The sequence below is a fragment of the Salmo trutta genome, chromosome 8, assembly GCF_901001165.1.
Source record: "Salmo trutta chromosome 8, fSalTru1.1, whole genome shotgun sequence".
In the NCBI taxonomy this organism is placed as follows: domain Eukaryota; kingdom Metazoa; phylum Chordata; class Actinopteri; order Salmoniformes; family Salmonidae; genus Salmo; species Salmo trutta.
In genome coordinates this window covers 3,182,782-3,197,016 of record NC_042964.1, presented here as the reverse complement: position 1 = coordinate 3,197,016, position 14,235 = coordinate 3,182,782, and the positions used below count along the sequence as shown (strand labels likewise).

The window sequence follows — 14,235 nt, the reverse complement described above, 5'->3', positions numbered from 1 at the left end:
GACGCACACATCTGTTCCGGTTTGGATTACAATGGTGGCAGAACCCCCTAGCTTATACAACAAATAATACACTTATTGCATATGGTTCACATGTCAGTCAATTTGCCACCATTGTTCTCCTGTTTCCTCCTGACAATAGTATGTTAGAAGGCGGAAATGTTATTATGTTCTCAGCGAATGCAATCTCTGTCATGACATCCTACTCAGAGATGGTATTTACATTACATGCCCCCACCTTTCTATCCTAGTAGCCCCCTAGCTCTCTATCCGGTCAATGTACTCATTGTCCTTGCTACTTCCTGCTATTCAATTATGTTTCTTCAGCATAGCAGCTGCATCTAGCTTCTTTACATTAACTCCCACACTACTCATTGCACAGTTTTTCTTTATTTCTACTATTTTCTACATTGTAGAATAATAGTGAAGACTTTGAAATAACACATATGGAATCACGTAGTAACCAACAAAGTGTTAAAGAAATCAAATTATATTTTATATTTGAGATTCTTCAAAGTAGCCACCCTTTGCCTTGATGACAGCTTTGCACACTCTTGGCATTCTCTCAACCAGCTTCATGAGGTAGTCAACTGGAATGCATTTCAATTAACAGGTGTGCCTTGTTAAAAGTTAATTTGTGGAATTTCTTTACTTCTTAATGCGTTTGAGCCAGTCAGTTGTGTTGTGACAAGGTAGGGGTGGTATACAGAAGATAGCCCTATTTAGTAAAAAACCAAGTCCATATTATGACAAGAACAGCTGAAATAAGCAAAGAGAAACGACACTCCATCATTACTTTAAGAAAGTTTCTTCAAGTGCAGAAACTTGATCTCATGAGGACCGCCACAGGAAACAGGAAACGAAGACCCAGAGTTACGTCTGCTGCAGAGGATAAGTTCATTAGAGTTAACTGCACTTCAGATTGCAGCCTAAATAAATGCTTCCCAGAGTTCCAGTAACAGACACCTCTCAACATCTACTGTTCAGAGGAGACCGCGTGAATCAAGCCTTCATGGTCGAATTGCTAAATGACAACAATAAGAATAAGATACTTGCTTGGGCCAAGAAACATGAGCAATGGACATTAGACCGGTGGAATTCGTCCTTTGGTCTGATAAGTCCAAATTTGAGATTTTTGGTTCCAACCGCCGTGTCTTTGTGAGACGCAGAGCAGGTGAATGGATGTTCTCCGCATGTGTGGTTCCCACCGTGAAGCATGGAGGAGTGAGGGTGTGGGGGTGCTTTGCTGGAGACACCGTCTATGATATATTTAGAATTCAAGGTACTCTTAACCAGCATGGCTACCACAGCATTCTGCAGAGATACGCCATCCCATCTGGTTTGCGCTTAGTGGGACTATCATTTGTTTTCAACAGTACAACTACCCAAAACACACCTCCTGGCTGTGTAAGGGCTATTTGACCAAGGAGAATGATGGAGTGCTGCATTAGATGACCTGGCCTCCAAAATCACCCAACCTGGGATGGGATGAGTTGGACCGCAGAGTGAAGGAAAGGCAGCCAACAAGTGCTCAGCATATGTGGGAACTCTTTCAAGAATGTTGGAAAAGCATTCCTCATGAAGCTGGTTGAGAGTATGCCAAGAGTGTGCAATTCTGTCATCAAGGCAAAGGGTGGCTACTTTGAATAATATTAAATATATTTGATTTGTTTAACACTTTTATGGCTACTACATGATTCCATATGTGTTATTTCATAGTTTTGATGTCTTGACTATTATTCTACAATGTAGAAATTAGTACAAATAATGAAAAACCCTTGAATGAGTAGGTGTGTCCAAACCTTTGACGGGTACTATATGTGTTTGTATGTGTACCATTAAAAAGTACCATGATGACTGAGTGTCCATATGCAGTAGCTGTATTTGCAACTGAGTAAATCTCCAATTGTCCTCCAATATTCCACCTGCTAAAACCTCTCCCCACCCCACGTTGGGTTGTCGTCCCAGTGACTGATAGACCACCCCTGTAGTCTACTGATCCTAGGTCCTTTAAGAGAATGAGACCCTTTTGAAAAGAGCACATAGTGCCACCTACAGAACAGAAACAGATTAGCAACCTACAGCATGTTTTACTCTTTCGCCTCGGTTGTATTGTATATAGCTATGCCCCCCCCCCCCCCCCACCCACCCACCCACCCACACACACACACACACACACACACACACACACACACACACACACACACACACACACACACACACACACACACACACACACACACACACACACAGTCTTAAAAATCTACCCGGGGACACGAAAAAAAGCCTGTCATTTTCCAATAACAATGACATAATTAAATTGTATTCATCAGAAAGTATTCATTGTTACCACATACGTAGTTAACCCCCTAAAAACAATTAGCATAACAAAAACCTGCATCAACATCCTCTGTATATAGCCTCGTTATTGTTACTTTGTGTTACTTTTTATTTTATTTTTTACTTTAGTTTATATAGTAAATATTTTCTTAACTCTATATCTTGAACTGCATTGCTGGTTAAGGGCTTGTAAGTAAGTATTTCACGGTAAGGTGTATTCTGCACATGTGACAATTAAATTTTAATTGATTTGAAGCTAGAGACACTATCGCTCAGATATAGGACACTTCAGAACAAACTTCCTTTCAATTTTTGTTATTCATTGTGTTTGTATGGACTTTTTTTTCAGCATCAAATATACAGTACCAGTCAAAGTTTGGACACACCTACTCATTCAAGGATTTTTATATATTTTTACTATTTTCTATATTGTAGAATAATAGTGAAGACGTCAAAACTATGAAATAACACATATGGAATTATGTAGAAACCAAAAAAGTGTTAAACAAATCAAAATATATTTTATATTTGAGATTCTTCAAAGTAGCCACCCTTTGCCTTGACGACAGCTTTGCACACTCTTGGCATTCTCTCAACCAGCTTCATGAGGTAGTCACCTGGAAGGCATTTCAATTAACAGATGTGCCTTGTTGAAAGTTAATTTGTGGAATGTCTATCCTTCTTAACGCTTTTGAGTCAATTAGTTGTTTTGTGACACGGTAGGGGTGGTATGTAGAAGATGGCCCTATTTGGTAAAAGACAAGGTCCGTATTATGTCAAGAACAGCTCAAATAAGCAAAGAAACGACACTCCATCATTTCTTTAAGACATGCAGGTCAGTCAATATGGAAAATGTAAAGAACTTTGAAAGCTTCTTCAAGAGCAGTCGCAAAAACCATCAAGTTCTATGATGAAACTGGCTCTCATGAGGACCGCCACAGGAAAGGAAGACCCAGAATTACCTCTGTTGGAGAGGATAAGTTCATTTGAGTTACCAGCCTCAGAAATTGCAGCCCAAATAAATGCTTCACAGAGTTCAAGTAACAGACACAACTCAACATCAACTGTTCAGAGGAGACTGCGTGAATCAAGCCTTCATGGTCGAATTGCTGCAAATAAACCCCTACTAAAAGACACCAATAAGAGACTTGCTTGGGCCAAGAAACATGAGCAACGGGCATTAGACCGGTGGAAATCTGTTCTATGGTCTGAGATTTTTGGTTCCAACCACCGTGTCTTTGTGAGACGCGGAGTAGGTGAACGCATGATTTCCGCATGTGTGGTTCCCAGCGTGAAGCATGGATGACGTGTGATGGTGCTTTTCTGGTAACACTGTGATTTATTAAGAATTCAAGGCACACTTAACCAGCATGGCTACCACAGCATTCTGCAGGGATACACCAAACCATCTGGTTTGCACTTAGTGAGACTATCATTTCATCTTCAATAGGACAATGACCCAACATACCTCCAGGCTGTGTAGGGGCTATATGTCCAAGGAGTGATGGAGTACTGCATCAGATGACCTGGCAGCCAACAAGTGCTCAGCATAAGTAAGAACTCCTTCAAAACATTTGGAAAAGCATTCCAGGTGAAGCTGGTTGAGAGAATGCCAAGAGTGTGCAAAGCTGCCATCAAGGCAAAGAAAGGGTAGGTACTTTGAAGAATATAAAATCTATTTGGATTTAACACTTTTTTTGGCTACTACATAATTCCATCTGTATTATTTCATAGTGTTGATGTCTTCACTATTATTCGACAATGTATAAAAAAGTACAAATAAAGAAAAACCCTAGAATGAGTAGGTGTCCGAACTTTTGACTGGTACTGTATCAAAAAGCTAAATTATCCTTCATATAACCTTAAAACAATTCCATATAGCTTAGTAGAACCCCCCCCAGACTCTTATGGGCTAAAGTGACCTCAAATCGCTTTGTTAAAATTGGTTACCACAAAATGTAGAATCATGCAGTAACTTGATCAACTTCCTCAGTATTCCCTCCTGTGGATGCCAAGCCTGTGCTGCCACCTACTGGTTGACTTGGAGTTCAATACCATTGCTAGTAAGCGCTCTTCCTTCTGCATAGTGACTGTCAAGCTCTTAGCACGGTCAACATCAGTAGGCCATGAAGCACTTTGTTTTCAATGTTATAGGAAAGATAGTATAATCACCTGTCATAAAGACATGTTAATGTCACAAAAGAAATTGCATGAAAACTTTAATATTTAAAAAAATATAAAAAAGTCTGAAAGAAATGACCAAGCGAAATGTAATTTATTGAACCAATTCAACCAAAGATATTACAAAAAAACTTAATTTGAAGGTTACATTTTCACCATAGACAGCAAGGTTTACTGATCAGTACAAAATATTTGAGAAACAAAAAACATTTGAAATTACTACCCACTGGGCACAGATTTCAGTTACATGTCTAGTTTTGATTTACCAGATATTTCCGAAACGTGAAATCAACAAAAAACAAATCACCATGTCATTGAATTTAGAGTGGGAAAAAAAAATAAAAAAAATACAAAAATGCCCTTACTGTGATAACTGATTTTATTGGCATAAAGTTTTCTAAATTGATGCAAATTATTCCATTTATTTTTGGGGGTTGAAATTACATTGAAACTATGATGCAACCAGTTTTTGCCCTATGGGTAAAGATTGCGTCATATAGTTGGGCCATTTTGCACTGATATCACAAAACCGTCACTCTTTGTTAAAATGCTTAATTTGTTGAACTGACTTCCCTATTTTGCGTCAGGGAATCTGTCTGTTCCACACACTATATACCCGGATCATTCTGTAATGCGTCTTCCTAAATAAAACCGCAATTACAGGTTCACGAAAAAAATATAAAGTGTCAGGAATTGATTTGTACCAGTTAATGATTAACGCAGAATTACTTGACTTATTAGCTGTAACACGAACCCAACAGATGTTTATATGGACCAACGTTCATAATTAGCAGGCAACAGAGAATATAATGAGGCAAAGTCATGAGTGACATTTCTCCAATATGATCCATCATATGGGCTTTAGAAAGAGCTAACATTTGGTGTTGACAGGGTAGGGAAAAAGGTGCCGAACAAGATTAACTGTTCCAAAACACCTAAGTTCCTTGACCAATTTACATCTGAAAAATAAACCATAAAACAAAAACATTTTTGGCCTCTAAAAGCATTTTAGTCCCACTAGGAAATAGACTCAATCCAAAATGGTGTGCACTGTTTGGGAATCACCGCTTAAAAGCATAATATGAACCATCTAAAATCCTGAATGAGTTTGACTGTGGGCCAGTTGAAGTTGACGGGTTCACTGGCCTGAGGTCTTGCCCTTGTCAACGCCATTGTGTTCTGGGATGTGCCTGTAGGGGCAGTTTGGCCTCCTGTCGCAGCCCAGGTTCCTCCAGAAGAAGCACTCCTTTCTACAAAGGATATAAAAGTCACAAATATCATCAACTAATAACTGCCAATAAATGTATGCCAGCCCAAAGGAGGGTGTTGCCCAACCACATTGACCTTTTCTAGTCATTTTTTACTGTGCCAACAATTTATGATTTTCAATAGGCTACTCACTGCTAGAAGGAAGAAAATTTCAAGATCAAAAACCAGGGACAGTACTATATATTGCCCTTTTGCTATTTGTCCAATAGATCCTACATACGTGCTATTGGAAGGCAGGTCCTGAGCTTTCTGGGCATCCTTGGCTATGCCCAGGTGCGTTGGGTTCCTGTCGGGGTAGCGCACTAAGATCTTGGACCCATTGAGCTCCATCCCCTTTAAGATGGCAGACAGACAATTATTACCCAAGAGGTCAGAGGCTTGCATGAAACATCCAATTAAGACCAAGACTGCCTGAAAACTATACTAGCAGTCTCAAATCCTTGCCTTTCTCTGTCATCGTTTCCTCAAATCCTCTCTAAGTTCATTGGAGGTGGTCAGAGTCTGACTGACCTTATAGCCCATCCTCCAATAATCATCAAGAGGAATTGAAGTCTGAACACAATGACTTAAGAAACTTATGGGAACATAGTGTGTGAAACTAAACATGTTACTCAAACATACAGAATCAAGTAGAGCACAATGGGCAGACACTAGCGCATAAGACCATGGGCCTTAGTGCACGTCTACATATTGTAAAGACACTTACATGAAAAGTCAAAGCAATCTCACAACAGTCTGGGTCCAAGTAGTTAATAAAAGCACATCGTCTGGAACGCAGAAGTTTAATACTATGGATTTTCCCAGCTCTGCAATGAAAGAGACATTGATTAGAGAGGCAGAAGTCTTAACAAGCAGGGGACTGATTACACAACGATATTTTCAAGAGTGCCTAGTTCATAGCTTAGTTTTATACTCAAGCATAGTTGTCAAACAAAATCTGGAAACCTGGGTAAGGTGATTGGCTGTGGCAGAACACTGTATATATATAATAAATATATATAAAATACCAGGGAACAGTGGGTTAACTGCCTTGTTCAGGGGCAGAACAGATGTTTACCTTGTCAGCTCGAGGATTCGGTCCAGCAACCTTTCGGTTACCGGCCCAACGCTCTAACCACTAGGCTACCTTCCGCCACAATATCTAATGAATGGTGTGTAAAGAAAATCTTTCTTGCTGCCCCACTTCCCTGAGGGTTCAATTAAAATGTATGTGGTGCATTCACTTACCCCTCAAATCTCTCTAGAATCATAGCCTCCGTTGCTGAAGGGACCAAGTTTCCAACCCAAATAGGGTATAATTTACTGTAAGTAAAAGCAAATATTAAATTGCTACACCTACCAAACAACCAGTTGCAATTGACATAAAACAGACACCATCTCTAATACTTCATTTTCATGTCACTGGGAATGGAAAAACATTCAAGTTGATATCAAACTTACGTTTCTACAGGAAAGTTTTCCGGCATGGTCCTTGTGGGGGTGTTGGTCTTGGGTCTGTTCTGAAGGTTTTGTGAATGCTGGGCCTGATGAGGTTTTGGGGCTGAGGGGAACACTGACGTTGTAGAGGTGCTGTAGACACTGTTCACTTTGGCAGGATAGTCAACACTTGCAGTTGGATAACTGCCATTATAGAGGATTCCTAAAACAAGAACAAGTCCCTAAATGTCTGTGAGGTTTCTCAGTTCAAATAACTCTGGACTCCAACAGTATATAATATGTCAAGTAGCCTACGTACACAGAGGAGAAACCTTCAGTTGCTCTTACCAGATATTTTGGACAGTGCCTCAAGTGATTTCTCCACGTTCCCGTGAATTATTAAGGCATTTGAGCTCTGTTCCCGAGAAAAGCCAAACCCCTGCAACAAGACCACAAAACCCAGAATCATTGTATCAGAAATATGTAACAATGTTCAAATGGTATTTGACTACTATTGAGTCCAACCAGTTTTACATCCTTTCTATTACAGTAACCCATAAGAGACTAAATAGTCTCCTTCCATGTTTCTATTTTTTTTGTCCTAATGCAGTTGGTGTGTGATAAATGTTAACTCCGCATCCTCATGTTGCTGACCATTAGCTGTGTTATCTGGACCCTCATAAGTTCCTGGGCAGCATCTGCACAGGAACTGTCCAACTGCAGCACTTCCTTTAAGGCCTGGGCGGCTTCATCGTATCTCTGTGGGGAAATTATTGTAAATTCTCTACGCTAAAATGTAAAATTCTCAGTCTGAATAGTAAACAATAAGATAAAAACGCATTCGCAACATCTGTGCATGAGGCACAAGCTCATGTACCGATTCATGATTGGCGAAATGACAGGAAGTACACAACTTGGCATGGTTACCAAAAAAAAGGGATAGTTGACATTTCTTGTTCTCAATAGAAATTCTACAAAAACATGTAATGAAGTTTGAAAGGCATCCAGTGAGAAGATAATGGTCCAAAGCTCGATAACTGGCATCAGACATTACCTTCAACCCTGCCAGAGCTCTGCCTTTTCTGTAGAGGCCTTTGGCCCAACCAGGACTCATGTTGAGGGCTAACTCAGCATCAGCCAGAGCTTTCTCATAGTCCTGCATCTTCTCATAACAGAAGGACCGGTTGCCAAACAGCCTGAAACACAAAAGTAGTTTGTTTTAGTTGTAAAGCACATTGAAAACCTGAGAAAGTGGTGTCATTTAAACCAAATCAATTATCCCAGTTGATGGCACAGCCTAGGAACCTATCAATACTGCACGGGGGAAAAAAATCATTATGCAAATCATGAGGCCAGGAAACCATTTAAAATCACATTTATTCAAAATAATTGGTGAACAGTTTGACATTTCAAGATGATTGTAGTTTCTCACCTAAACTCTGCAGGGTTGTACTTAATTGCATCCGTAAAATACTTAACAGCCATGTCAAAATGTCCACCGCTGGCAAACTGATTACCAATTACTGTGGAGAAAAAAAAAAATAAGAAAGTTGCCAATTTCTAAATCAGTGTACTCCCTCTAGGTGTTCCTTTCAAGTAACTGGTGTAGAATACTCACTTTTGTAACATTTGGACAAAATGTTCTGAAATAACGAGGGAAGTTCTTTAATAATAATAATAATATTTTGTATAACCACTTCTGAAGAGAAACTTACCAGCCAGCTCTGTACTCCTTTTAACTATGTCATCTGTGTTGGGTACAGGAGAATTCTGTGCAAGGATAAACAAGACAGTTCACACATCCAGAATACTTAAAGTGGGCATGATAAATAGAACGATATTTCTACGATTTCACTCGTCGCAGATAATTTTTCTGGATCGTATTTAAATCTTGAGGCATACAGTGTCACGGGGGGGGGGGGGGGGGCAATGAAGTAGATAAAAAAATGTGTGGGGGGCCAACGATGAAAAGTCTCATATCCAAATGTTTTGTCGGAGCTCCTGCAGTGCGACAGGTGATGCGTTCTGATAGCCAATAGAAAATGCATGATGAGTGAATAAACTGGTTCGCTGTGAAATTGCTCAATCAGTAGAATACATCACACAACGTTTTTCAGTCAGCTCACACTGCACTCAATCCACTTCAACAACATACCCAAATGCCTCAACTAAATATTTTATGCACTGCCATTTCTCCCTGTCAATATTCATAACGGTTTACCCATCTCTCGTTGAAATCGTATGTGTCATTTGGGGTTAAAACATCTAAGTGAGGGGGCGTCCATCGTACACTCTACCGATAGCAACAGCAAGATTTAACAGCTGGTTTATCGTACAGTGTGCCATATATTACGGGGATGTTTAATATCGTACAGTGTATTCCTGGCTTTATGTATACCTTAAGCATTCAATAGGAAAGATTACCACACCTTTTGTATATCTTTCTTTTCTTTATTTGGTTTCTCTTTCTGCTGACTGGTTTTCTTTTTCTCCTTCCATTCTGGCCTAGGCTTCTGTTCAAGTTGACGCTTTGCTATATCAGCAGCCTTGGATACAAAACTGCTGGTCATATCCAGTTCCAGTTCCTGGTGGAAATAAGGGAAAAGAAAAGGGTCAAAATAGACCCCAGTCTATTTTCTCCAAAATAGAAACTTGATAGTGGTTTTTTTTTTGCTTCTGGAGTAGCAGTTAAAAACCAACAATGACAGGCTGCTTCTGTTACGCCAGTGTTACATTTAGTCAGCTATTTTAGATTTAGTTTCAGTCTTAAATGACAAAAATAACTTTTAGTCTTAGTGCCATTTTAGTAAATTTGTTCTTCTTAGTTTTAGTTATTAGTTGACTTCAACTCGGGACAAGGTGTTTAGTTTTAGTCAGTGCATTTCCCCTCCCAGGAAATAATGTGTTTTCCATCATGTGAACATTCAGATAGCCATGTCCAGCCATGTCCAACTGGGCCTACTATCTCTTCGTATAGCTGATACTACAGTATGTTATTTTTTAGTGCTACACTGATATTGATTAGTGCACTGTTGGGTTTTATAGCTTGCAAGAAAAGGCATTTCACTGTACTTGTGCGCATGACATTAAAAACTAGAAATATTGCTATTGTGGCAGATTGTAACCAATGCCAGCCATGATTAACTACAGCCTAGGCTACAGGTTAAACAATTTAGGGATACAGCTCTTTTCATCCCACCATGACCTGACAGTGGAAAAAAAGTGGAGAATCTGAGCTGTCCAACAATGCCAGAAATATTACTGTAATCCTAATACTCAGCAAATAGCATGAATATTTCCCAATCAGGGGGGGAAAAAAACTACACTGACATTTGTGGACAGATGAAAAATCAGTGCACATGGGGAAATAGAGCTTCTGATCAAAGCAAAGATATCTTACATGAAAGTAAGAGAGTAAACATTGTTTCTAGTTTAGGTTAGTTGCAATCGAAGTGTCCTGGCTGCGCTTCAGTGACTTAAGTAACCGTTCGGGAGTTATGTGGGAGAGCCGGTTAGACCTGCTCAATCAGACTGCGCAACTGAAAGATGTTAATACTGCCAATGAGAGGATTGCATTAAATATTCTGCAAAGTAATGCATGCTTATGATTAGACAACACAGATGAAAAGGAGCTTCATGTCAAATTAAAATGTTCTTTAGTCTAACGTGGAATTCTCGTCTCTTCACATTTTTTGTCAACTGAAATGAAAACTAATTTGTTCCAATCAACTTTTTTTTTTTTTTTTAACTGCATCTCATCTCGTTTTATTCATTCGTTTTCACCAAGGATAATACGGTGTACATTTTTTGGGGTATTGTTGATTAAATGAACACTGCATTACGCCAATGCAGGGTATGACACTAACTTCTAAACGACACTTGACCATCAGGCAAGTTATCCTGTTACCTACGATCACTTGCCCCGAAAATGTACCCTATGCATAGGGGAGGAGCCATATGTTTGCTGCCTTTTACCTATACATAAAGGGAGAAAGTAGAAAGATCCATACTGGAATTCTTTGCATTTTGGTTGATATCAAAACATTCTCAGAAAAGGCTCAACTTTCTTGACTGCCATATATTGTCTGTCTTTCACTTAAACAATGGGGAGGAATACGTATATACACACACTTTTTTTTTATCACAAATCCCTGCTAATGTTACGCTCCCAGTGTAGCAGCTCGATGATTCACATGTAACCAAAAATGTAAAGCCACCATTTTAGTTTGGTTACCTCTGAGTTGCTGTGTATGCTCTCCTCGTCACTCCCCTCATCGTCGCTGGACTCTCCGCTGCTGTCTCCGCTATCCGTAATAGACAAGTCCTGCATGCCCTGAGCGAGAGCCCCTTTCGTGCTGGTACTAGTCTTGTTACACATCTCATTTACTTTACTCTCTGCATCAAGCTGTGAACAGTCAACATTCATATGTCAAGAGAGAAAAATCATACATTAAACTATATTGACATACTTAAAACTGATATATAAACCCAGGTGTGCCTGCTTTAGCTTTTATTAAATATAATGAACATTGTTAAATCAGCTGAGTTGATATAGCACTCACCTTGACTTCTGTCACTGGGTTCTGTTTTTCTTTCTCCAATTTCTCAAGCAGTCTTCTTTCTTTTTGTTTCTGTAGGACAGAAATTGAGAAAGTAGAACTTTGTTTAAATTGTCTGAGCTTTCCTAAACCCACTAACCTCCTGACGAGTATGGGTAAGTTGGGGGGGGGGGACGACGACTTAGTTGACCTCAAACCTTTCACCCCCCCAAAAAAACTCACAATTTTCTTAATCCGCTTCTTCTCAGCCTTGACTATGCTTTTTCGGTTGTCTTTTAATAGCTCAAGAGCGCTCACGGCAGGCTGCAGAATGAAGACATATTTATTTAAATAGAATACAAGATTATTCAAAAGGTTTTGTAGCAATCAAAGCCAGACTTTATCCATTAGATTAGGAGATTGTAAAATACTGACATTATCTGGAGATGGTTTAGAGGCTGCTTTAGGTGGTTGATTGTAACGAAGAGAGGTGGGTTGGTACGAAGAGCTGGAGTTGGATAAGAAGTTTCTGGAAAATCCACAGTATGATTTTCTACTATGGTGATCTTCATAATCGCTGTCATAAAAGTCTTCACTCGAGTAATATTCATGGGTTACAAAATCCAAACCTTTGTGAAAAGAATGGGAATTGTTAGTAGCCAAATTCACAGTAAACAATAGAGCTAGACATTGGGAACAGCAAAGATTCAAACATTTTTCCGGAACATCTTGTTTAAATATGACTCATCTTTTCAGGTCCAGTGACATTTATAATTTTTTTTGAATCAAGGCGACTGACGTGATACAAACACGTTATTCATCTAATAGATATTCTGATAAGTCATCTTGGTATAGAAACGATAATAAACCTGTCATCCATGTTATTTGCATTCATACTGTGCTTAGCACTAGGCCAGCGTTTCCCCAACCTCCGTCCTCTGGACCCCCCCCAAGTGGTGCACGTTTAGGTTTTCGCCCTAACTCTACACAGCTGACTCAAATAATCAAAGCTAGATGATTAATTGATTATTTGAATCAGCTGTGTTGTGCTAGGACAAAAAAAAGTGCACCCCTTGGGGTTTGAGAAACCCTGCACTAGGCATTGCTTTTAAGACCAGTTCTTACCAAGATATCCAATGTTTAGCCCATGAGACTTTACTCTTACAAAATCCATTACGGCATGCTGAAAAAGAAAGGAGGCAGGAAAGTATGTACAGAGATGTATTTTATGCATGGTCTTAGGGTTGCACAATTATGGGAAATTTAAATCAATTCCCTGGTTTCCCTGCACTGAGCATATTTCAGGTTTGCTAAGGCAAAGTTCAACTTTGTGCAGCATCCAGCACACGTTTACTGGGAACACTGAGGCTGTACCCGCTTTAAATTAGTTTTATATGGCCAAGTAGGCTGTGATCATAATGTAGGCCTTCCATCAAACGGAGAACTTGCTTAAAAAAAAAAATTGTCATTATTTTGTGAAATTGTTGGAAAATGCATAACTATAAAATAGATATATACAGGTCCTAATCTTAGATCCAGGACATGTGAAAATGACATTTTGTTGTTGACTGTTTCGTGAGAATGACCCTTAGACCCACCCCTCCCCCTCACTTCACACTGGTCTCTCCCCCCACCTTTCCTCTAACAACGCCAGTACACAAATTCAAATGTAATCCCTACAACAGTTGCTAACTAAAACATTCAGCTTGGTACTTACCATCCTATGGATGTCTCCGGGGTCTAAGAATAGCAGGAAAAAATACAAAACGTCAGCAGGACACACACACACACTTGTTAGCTAACGTTACTAGCTAATAATTAGCAGCTAGCTTAGGTTCATAAAATAAGAGAAATCCAAGTTAATTCCTGAGACGGTTTAAAAAGTACTCGCAGCTATACAAAAAAAAAAAACTGAATAGCTAGACTAAATGTTAGCTAGTTAACTTACAGAAAGTCAGAAGCTAGCTAACATTTGATACCTAGCGAGTCAAACATAGGTGTTGTTCGGAGAAAAATAGTACTCTTACCCTGCTCCACTTCTGTAATCTTCGAAAGTCTTCTTTCAGACATGTCGAAGGAGAGATATATATATATTATTTAAAAATTAGCTAGCTTAATGACGCTGGCCTATCCATCGAAATGTTTTGCCTCGTTTTTTCCCCCCACCTTTGTGTCGAATGAACTCCACTTCCCCCCCACCCAAAAAAATAGCGGGTCTCTTCTTCTGTGGTTTTTATCTGCTGTTGGCCTCCAACGTTCAAGCGCATTACCGCCACCTACTGTACTGGAGCGTGGGCCAGAGACAAGGAGGAACTAAATCCTACCCGCCAGCCCCATTTGATAAAAACATATGAGACTGTATCTGATGAGGTTTTACTCAGTTTGCTCTTTAAACTCAATTGCTGTATCCCCGTCTCCCTCGTACTGGATCTCAGTCTCTCTTGCCCTCTCATACTGCCCACACTCGCACTGTATCAGTACATGCTCCACTGTC

General features: G+C 39.6%; 1 protein-coding gene across 1 annotated transcript; it reads right to left on the bottom strand.

The window, feature by feature from the left end:
- Positions 1–4,593: 4,593 nt before the first annotated feature.
- LOC115198064 (tetratricopeptide repeat protein 31) lies at positions 4,594–13,933 on the bottom strand. Its single transcript, XM_029759735.1, has 18 exons — positions 13,769–13,933; positions 13,459–13,481; positions 12,867–12,924; positions 12,177–12,370; positions 11,985–12,065; positions 11,766–11,834; positions 11,438–11,608; positions 9,633–9,788; positions 8,919–8,973; positions 8,636–8,726; positions 8,258–8,399; positions 7,858–7,962; positions 7,552–7,642; positions 7,228–7,426; positions 7,015–7,089; positions 6,494–6,593; positions 6,008–6,120; positions 4,594–5,768 (listed from the first exon to the last, which is right to left on the bottom strand). The coding sequence occupies exons 1-18, from the start codon at positions 13,809–13,811 to the stop codon at positions 5,657–5,659; spliced, it is 1,878 nt and encodes a 625-aa protein (XP_029615595.1). The 5' UTR covers positions 13,812–13,933; the 3' UTR covers positions 4,594–5,656.
- Positions 13,934–14,235: the final 302 nt, after the last annotated feature.